The sequence below is a fragment of the Odontesthes bonariensis genome, chromosome 19, assembly GCF_027942865.1.
Source record: "Odontesthes bonariensis isolate fOdoBon6 chromosome 19, fOdoBon6.hap1, whole genome shotgun sequence".
NCBI classification, from domain to species: Eukaryota; Metazoa; Chordata; class Actinopteri; order Atheriniformes; family Atherinopsidae; genus Odontesthes; species Odontesthes bonariensis.
The window spans coordinates 20,830,959-20,839,488 of record NC_134524.1 but is presented as its reverse complement, the minus strand read 5'-3'; the positions used below and the strand labels follow the sequence as shown (position 1 = coordinate 20,839,488).

General features: G+C 39.7%; 1 protein-coding gene across 1 annotated transcript; it reads left to right on the top strand.

Annotated features, from left to right (window-relative positions):
- Window positions 1-904: 904 nt before the first annotated feature.
- On the top strand, window positions 905-6,703 carry LOC142368892 (dynein regulatory complex subunit 4-like). The gene is made up of 11 exons (XM_075451094.1): window positions 905-1,012; window positions 1,217-1,312; window positions 2,223-2,420; window positions 3,124-3,324; window positions 4,927-4,981; window positions 5,067-5,269; window positions 5,567-5,719; window positions 5,827-5,907; window positions 6,026-6,235; window positions 6,331-6,396; window positions 6,502-6,703. The coding sequence occupies exons 1-11, from the start codon at window positions 1,010-1,012 to the stop codon at window positions 6,577-6,579; spliced, it is 1,344 nt and encodes a 447-aa protein (XP_075307209.1). The 5' UTR covers window positions 905-1,009; the 3' UTR covers window positions 6,580-6,703.
- The last annotated feature ends 1,827 nt before the right edge of the window (window positions 6,704-8,530 follow it).

The following is an 8,530-nucleotide window of genomic DNA, read 5'->3' as shown; positions in this document are numbered from 1 at the left end:
ATATATATATATATATATGTATATTAGGGGTGGGCGAAAAAAATCGATTCATGGACATATTGCGATTTTTTTTTTTTATGGGATGATTTTAAAAATCGATTTTTCTCCCCTGAATCGATTATATTACGTCAAATCCGTGTCCAGAAAAACTGAATTAATTCATTACATTAAGTTAGTTAAAACTAGCCCACATTTGTGCTGTGTGGACATTTCAATTAAGTTTGTAACTGTAAACTTTAAAGAATGCTGTACATGTTAAGTACCTCTTTTTAAAATAAATGTCAGCTGCTGGAATGACTGACACAGACTGATGTGCATTGCTTATGGGAACGACATTCATTCTTGAAGTGTATGATTCAATATGTTTGTTTTTTAAGGAGGAAGAAAATTGCAATTACTGATTATATTTGAATCACAATACTTATAGAATCGCAATGATCAAGAATCGTGATACAAATCGAATCGTGACCAAAGCATATCATCCCACCCCTAATATATATATATATATATATATATATATATATATGTATACCATTTGTAGGACTGATAATTCCTTTTCTTCTTTAAGCCATTTAAGTGTAGCTGACGCATTTATACATGACATTTAAAAGTCATGTATAAATTACAGGTAACTCATTCAACATCTGTAGCAGACAACTATTTTAGTTGAAGTTACAAACATGTATATGTATACTTCTTTTCATACAGTCACCTGTCTGTATAACCTGAAACAGAAACTTCAACGAGCATTCAGTACAAAACAACATATAAAAGAAATACTCACGTAAACCACCTGTAATGAAGTGCAGCACTTAAACAAATGTCTGGTGATTTTTTTACCCTGCTCCAGCCTGAATCCCCACCCCTCATTGTGGCATTGTGTTGCCATGGAGACGTGTTTTTTTAAACAGTCGGCTCAAACTGGGACCCCTGACTCCCGTCTACTATAGTCTGTCTTTAAAACGACCCACACATCACCGATCTCAACGTTATTTGAGCAACATAAATAATGGTAATCAACGCGGTGTTTAAATGAACCATTTACGTCGATAAGCTGTCATTAATTGTTTGCTAACTAGCAGCTAACGGCTACACTGATCAGATGCATAGTTGGTTTAGCTTCTGCCTGTGCTGACCGAACCTAAGCTAACCTTACTTATGAAAACAGGCATCGAGGCTAACCTTACAAGTGATGTTGATTTATTTTTTTCCCCAGCCGCCCAAAAAGAAAAGTTCAGGTAAAAACCCTCCAAAGGCAAGGACGCCCACTCTGATAAATGGCCTTACCAAAGAGGAGATGTCCAAGGAGCAGGTCAGAGATGAAATGTAATGTGTTTGGAAGTGTGCATTGTAGGTGAATCCCAGCAAGTTATTATTCCGCTTTCATGCTGTTTGGATGGCTCCTCACGTCTAAAAACCAAGACAAGCATGTGAGATTGAGGTTTTCTCAGTTACAATCTCTCTAAACACCCAATTATAAATACCTGCCAAGCTTCAACAATGCTGAAAATATAGTGTAATTAGAACTGGGGTCCTCTGTTAGCACTTCATAAATTCTGTATTTTCAAAGTATTTAGTCTTAATATGCCTTGTTCCAGTGTCCCACTTCTCATCAGCATGCCCTGAACACTGGAGTAGATGTGGTCCCAGTGGTAACAGGCACTTTAGGATCTGTGACTCCCAGAATTGAAGAGTGGCTCCAACAGATTGTGGTTATTATTATCTGATCTCATTGTAATCATGGTTGCATCATCGCCGTTCACTAGTCTGAAAACTAGTCCAAAACGTTATATTTCCACTTGGTTTTACTCTTTAATATAGTTTGACAGAGTCAAAACTGCTCTAAGTGCATCATCTCATTGTGTTCCTGTCCACTGCTGCGGACATATCTGCATATCTGTGCAATTTATGTTTGGAAAGGCTAATGGGCAAACAGAAATATCTGTATATAAATGTTCCTGTGTTGATTTGAAATGAACGGCTGTTATACTTTAGGGTTTAGGTGAGTTATACAGTTAATAGTAGGCTTGTTGTATAATAGTGGCCAAAAAATGGACAGAAGCATTGAAATTGGAAATAATTCAGTGAAAAATAATCACTACAGTTCCAAAACGGCCCATGTTCCAGGTACAAGAGAGAAGTCTTAGGAAAAGCGAATGACGGGGAGATCTTTTTTATTTTTATTTTTTATACCCGCATTACTTTAAGTTTCCAAATTTCAGCTGGAGGAGCACATTGTGCGCCTCCGAGAGGAGCTGGACAGAGAGCGGGAAGAGAGGAACTATTTCCAGCTGGAGAGGGATAAGATCCACACCTTCTGGGAAATCACTGACAGGAAACTTGAGGAGGTCAAAGCTGAACTGAAAAACTTGGAGAAAGCCAAAGAAGATGACGAGGGGTGTCACAGAGTAGAGATTCAGGTGAGGTGAACACACAGACAGATGTATTGCAGCGACACAGTCAGATTCAGGGGGTGGATTTATTCTGAGTCCAGAATATTGGTAACAAGGACAACATATGTACGTGTGTGTGTGTGTGTGTGTGCTGTCCTGAGTAACTCCCATTCAGTTGTGCACCATTGATTTCTTTAGTGGTTACTCTCTCAACTTTGAAATTCAGAAATAATCATTTGATCACATCAAGTTTACCACACACTAATGTAACGATCCCTAAACTTTATTCTTTTTAGCATTTAGTTTGTTTTTCACGGAAAATGCTAACTGTTCTGTATGTTCAGGTTGGAAATATTGACCTCCCAGCTTTTGCTGGAAATACTGCTGTGATGAGACATAATCTAAAAAAAAAAAAAAAATTTCCAGAGGTAAAATGTGGTATGAAACACGATCTTTTCACATTCTTTATTAGTTCGAGGATCACATCATTCAAAATATGTGAAACTAAACCAAGCGGTTGACTGTTTTTATTATATTTTGCACACATTTGAACATTTTTAGGGCCTTTCGACTGAAAATGAGCTGGCTTAGAACCCTGTAATCACGTTCCCAAACAGATCCAGAAATGACCACGTTCATTTACTAATTTGCTCACAACCAAAGATCATCTACGGACAGATTGGACGAATGAATGATTTATGTTTCATCTTTGATCATGTGCCCCCACCAGGTGTATAAGCAGAAGATGAAGCACCTCCTGTGTGAGCATCAGAACACGCTCTCTGAGCTGACAGCACACGGGTCAGACTCCACTGAGGTGCTGCAGGCGGAGCAGGAGCAATTGGAGATGATGCTTTATAAGAAAATGAAGGCCCTCATGATCGACATGCAGGAGCTCGATAATGAAAACCTCGTCAGAGAGCTTGAACTGGTTTGTGGAACGCACTTTGTGTTTATAATATGTTTTCATGCACACTCATCGAAACTGAGAAGCTGCTCTTCATCTAAACGTGCCACATGCGGACTTCAGTTGAATTTCCTCAGCGTCTGGAATAGATGCTATGATGCCACGATGCCATTTCTCTGGCCTCAGTGAACTACCGTCCATAGTCGGCATCAACTCTGATGATGATAATAATGTCATTAGCTAGAATCTATAATTCCGATCAGTGAGCAGAAAATATTTCCTTCACTGTCGAAGGCTTTAATTCAGCAGATTGTAATCCAGTAGATGACATTGTGGTGGCTTCATCCACTTATTCTGTACGGTCTTAGTCCGTTCAAACAGTCTTTACTGATTGGGAAAGTTTCTGAGTGACGCGTATCAGCTATGATAAGAGCTGGTTGATATCTCTGAGTTTTCCTTCTTAGTTATCTGTAGCATTTAGCATTTATCTTTAAGGCGAGACACGGCAGGAGGCAAAAACAGGGATTTTTCATGCGGTGGTCAATTTTTAGATTTTGGGCCAGTCTACTTCAATATGTGTTGTTTGAAAACATAAATTAAAATGTTTATTTCATCACATTTTGTTTAATCGCGGCAGTACGTTTCGCCCCAAATTTACCAAAATGAATTCCCCTATTTAAATCTTATTAATGCCGTTTTCTCAAAATCATTTTTTTGTATTTTTCCAGAATCAATATCTCGGACAATGGAGCACCTACTAACACCAAACTTTCCAGTTATACACTTAGCAGTATTCTGAAGATATTTACAGAAGGATTTGTTGATAAATCATTTATGGACTGATTTACGTGACATTATAATCAAAAAATATGGCGAAAATTGATGTTTTTTAGGCTATGGGCAGTATATTTTGATTTCCTAGGAAGTGGAAGCAGATATCCTGAAATCCCTCTGCAATTTTCTTTTCATTTTGTGTGTAAACAAAATGAACAAAGAATTTTGCATCTGGCCTCATCATATGTTCAGATCTATCTTCCGGAAATATATGCAAACACATGTGCGCATATTTAACGAGATAATGCCTAATTTGCATACTGAAACACACAAATTTCTAAAACTTGTAATACATTTTTTTTTTCATACATGTATAAGGAATCAACTGAGGAAGTTTCATGGTGACATCTATTATTTTAAAATATTACCCTATTCACCTGTAGTGTCTCGCCTTAATGAGAGAAAAGGAGATAACGCCGTTTCACAATTTGTCTTTCACAGCAACACTCAGCTTTTTTTTGTACAGTCATACTAATTTGGACGACAACCATATATGTCATTTTTGTGCTTTTCCTTTTTTTCTTCTTTACCATCGTTAGTGTAGAAGCATTGACACTGGGTTACCCTCGCTTATCTAGGAGCTACCTAGCAACACACATGGGTTAAACGATCTGATGTGCTCTTTGTAGTCCATCTTAGTTGTGCTACCCAGCTTAGGTAAAGATGTGATGTCGAGCGCTATCCAGCATAACATAGCAACATAGCGTAACATAGAGTAACATAGCATGTATGGGACAACTTTGGGGTGAGAACGTGTTGCACACACATCGACTTGGTCGTTAATCTCAACAGAAACATGACGAGGAAATGACTACAGCAAGGAACGACTGGGAGAGGCAACTTGGAGGTAAATAACTTCTCCCGAGTTGAATCTAACACCTCATGTTATCAAAAACTGACTGGCTGCCATGTTTTTCACACAATTTGAGCAGAAACTACAGCAAAATATGAGGAAAGGATGGAGCAGCTGCAACAAGAGTTGGAGAACTTAAGCAAAAGTGTGACCAGCGAGAAGGAGCTCCAGTGGAACGGCCACATCTCTGCTTTGAGAGAGGACCACAACAAAATCTTCAAAGACGCCAATGCGATTATTGTTGACATAGAAAAGGATGCAGGGAAAATCGGAACATTTAAGGTATATGCGCAAGCACACGCAGCAACAAACTTGTTTTGGATGCTTTGTTTAGGCCATTGGCGACTAATTTTTCCCCTCTATAATTAATCAATCTGACACACTTACCTTGTTTTGATGGCTCATTAAATTTGTTGATTGATCAGGAGTTTAGTAAAATAAAGCAAAACCTTCAACTCTGACGAGCTTATTATGTTTTCTTTGAGCAATAACTCAGTTGCTGACAGTTTTGTATTGAAGTATTTATGGATCCAGATGTTTTCCTCTTCTCACTCGGCTTGTTTCGTTCTCACCATCTAGAAAACAATTATAGAAAAGACAGCGAAAATTGACAAGATGAGAAACGACTATCGTTCTGTTTTGAAAAATAACGAACGCCTTGCTAGGCTCATCTCAAAAGTCAAGAAGGAAATCGCTTACACTGAGAAGAGGATAAGTTTCTCAGCAAAAAAGGTGTGTGTGTATGAGTTTTCCATCTATAACAAGAAACCTTAGATTAGCTTCTGTGGGTGCCACACCATGCACAGGACAAGTGGAATTTGTTCAATTATTTTTGACAGGCCAACGCAAAGGAGCCCAAAACAGAGAAGCTGGAAGATCTGAAATTGGAGCATAAAGTCTTGGAGCAGAAATTCAGTGAGGTAGAAGCCAAAGATTGCGCTGCACAGTGCTCAGATAGCATTATTCATGTGCACCATGGATGAAAAACCTTTTTTTTTTTTTTTTTTTTGTATGTGTGTGCCTACCCGTTTCACACAGCTCCAGCTAAACAGGGATGAGCTGTACAAGTCGTTCGCCGCCGACATTGAGAGCTCTCAGTGCAAAGCAGATGTGGGGAACGTAATGCTGGAGAAGAAGCTGCAGGCCCTGACGGACAGCCTGGAGAAGAAGCAGGCTCAGCTCCACTCTGTGCTCTCAGCCTCTAACATGGACCACACTGCCCTCAGCGGGGTCACAAGCAAAGCTGAGGTGCCGTCTTAGATTCACATCGGTGTGCTCGGTGTTTTGCAAAAGTGCGGATTTGTTTCCACAAGATTTTCACAGAAACGTGCTTTCGCTTACAGGAAAATGTGGAGTCCTTAAACTCTGCCATGAAGAAGTTGGAATATAAAAGAAATATCATTTCTAAGGTGAGTCATTAATTCAAGTCGTGAAACATCTGCCGTGCATTTGTTAAGGTGATAAGGGTCCAATTGAGTTTTGATATGAAAGTGAAACCAGCGTGTATCCCGCAGGCCCGCAGAGATGTGCAGCTGACGACTGCAGCAGAGGAAAGAGCTCTCTGTGTTCCCTTCAAAATGCTCCTGCCATGACAGAAGTCTGCTTCTGAAGCACAATTTTGGATCTTGGGCATTTACTGCTCATCTTACCGTTCTTGCATCTCATCAGACTTAGACATGTTTCTGTGATTTACCTTTGATATGAATGTAATGAATAAAAACTAACATGTAACAATGATTTCTGTTCCTCTTTATTATGATTAGAAATCCTATAACAAAAAAAAAACACTAAAAGGTACTTTAGATCTGGATTCATGCTGCCCTCCGCAGGAAAAGAGCAGTAATTACAAAAGTGGTAAAGTTGTGATTTAAAGGCTGTCGTGGCTTCATGATAAGTCTTTTAAGGATAATTATTTTACTCTCAAAAATTGATTTCATAGACCAAACAGAACACACGAAAACAGGGGCGAACTCTTTCTGCAAACATTTCTTTTCTTGATCACATGAATTACAGTAGTTTTTATGCTCCGTTGTCTTCCATCCATCCATCCATTTTCTATACCAGCTTCATCCAACTCAGTGTCACAGGGGGGCTGGAGCCTATCCCAGCTGTCATTGGGCGAGAGGCAGGGTACACCCCGGACAGTTCGCCAGTGTCAGGGTGCGGGTTGGCAGGACACGGATGCGGACTCCAGAGGTGTAAGGCAAAACTGGGTTTATTATTCAAAAACAAGGTTAACAAAAGGCGCGGCTGAGCTGGAAGACAAAACTAGACTGTGGAATCAAAAACATGAATATAACTGTGACAAGAAAGACAAAAGACTTGGCATGACAGGGTATGAACAAACACTTAGCTTTGTGGAGGTGTGGCATGAGGGGTGAAAAACAGAAAAAGGATTTCACCACAATGAAAGGGGGAAACCTGGAAACCAAATACTGAACTGGGAGTGATTGATAAATGAGTGCAGCTGGGGACAATGAATTTCAATTCAATTCAATTCATTTTTATTTATATAGCGCCAAATACAACAAATGTCATCTCAGATAGATAATAAAGTCCAATTCAAGCCAATTGGAATTCAATTCATTGTAATCATAATTATTCATAAAATAATCCAATTTGTTCATATAGAGCCAATTCAAAAACAATTTCCTAGCTAAGGAAACCAACAGATTGGACCGAAACTTTGTTTTCGGTCCAATCTTCCGTCCTGAGCGTGCCTGAGGCGACTGTGGAAAGGAACGACTCCCTTTTAACAGTAAGAAACCTCTGGCAGAACCAGACTCAGGAAGGGTGGCCATCCGCCTCCACCAGCTGGGGTTTGAGAAGACAGAAAGGGGGGGGGGGGGGGGGGGGGCGGCGGCACTGTAACACCATTCAAAGGATATCTGTTGGAACAGGGAAACATGAGTTAATGACCACAATAATGTCACATATACATAAAGAGAGTAAAGTGAGGAAAGGTGTGACAGTTGAGGCCCCCCTGCAGTCTAGGCCTATAGCAGCTTAACTATGGGATGTTTCAGGATCACCTGAGCCATCCCTAACTATAAGCTTTATCAAAAAGGAAAGTTTTAAGCCTGGTCTTAAAAGTGGAAAGGGTGTCTGCTTCCCGGACATTTACTGGCAGCTTATTCCACAATAGAGGGGCCTGATAACTGAAGGCTCTGCCTCCCATTCTACTTTTAGAAACTCTGGGAACCTCAAGTAAACCTGCAGTTTGGGAACGAAGTGCTCTGTTAGGAAAATATCTTACAATGAGATCTTTAAGATATGATGGAGCTCGGTCATTAAGAGCTTTATATGTAAGGAGAAGAATCTTAAATTCTATTCTGAATTTAACAGGGAGCCAATGAAGAGAAGCTAAAACTGGAGAAATATGATCTCTCCTGTTAGTTCTCGTCAGAACTCTGGCTGCAGCATTTTGGATCAACTGAAGGCTTTTCAGAGAATATGTGGGACAGCCCATAAATAAAGAATTACAGTAGTCCAATCTTGAAGTAACAAATGCATGGACTAGTTTTTCTGCATCACTCTGTGACA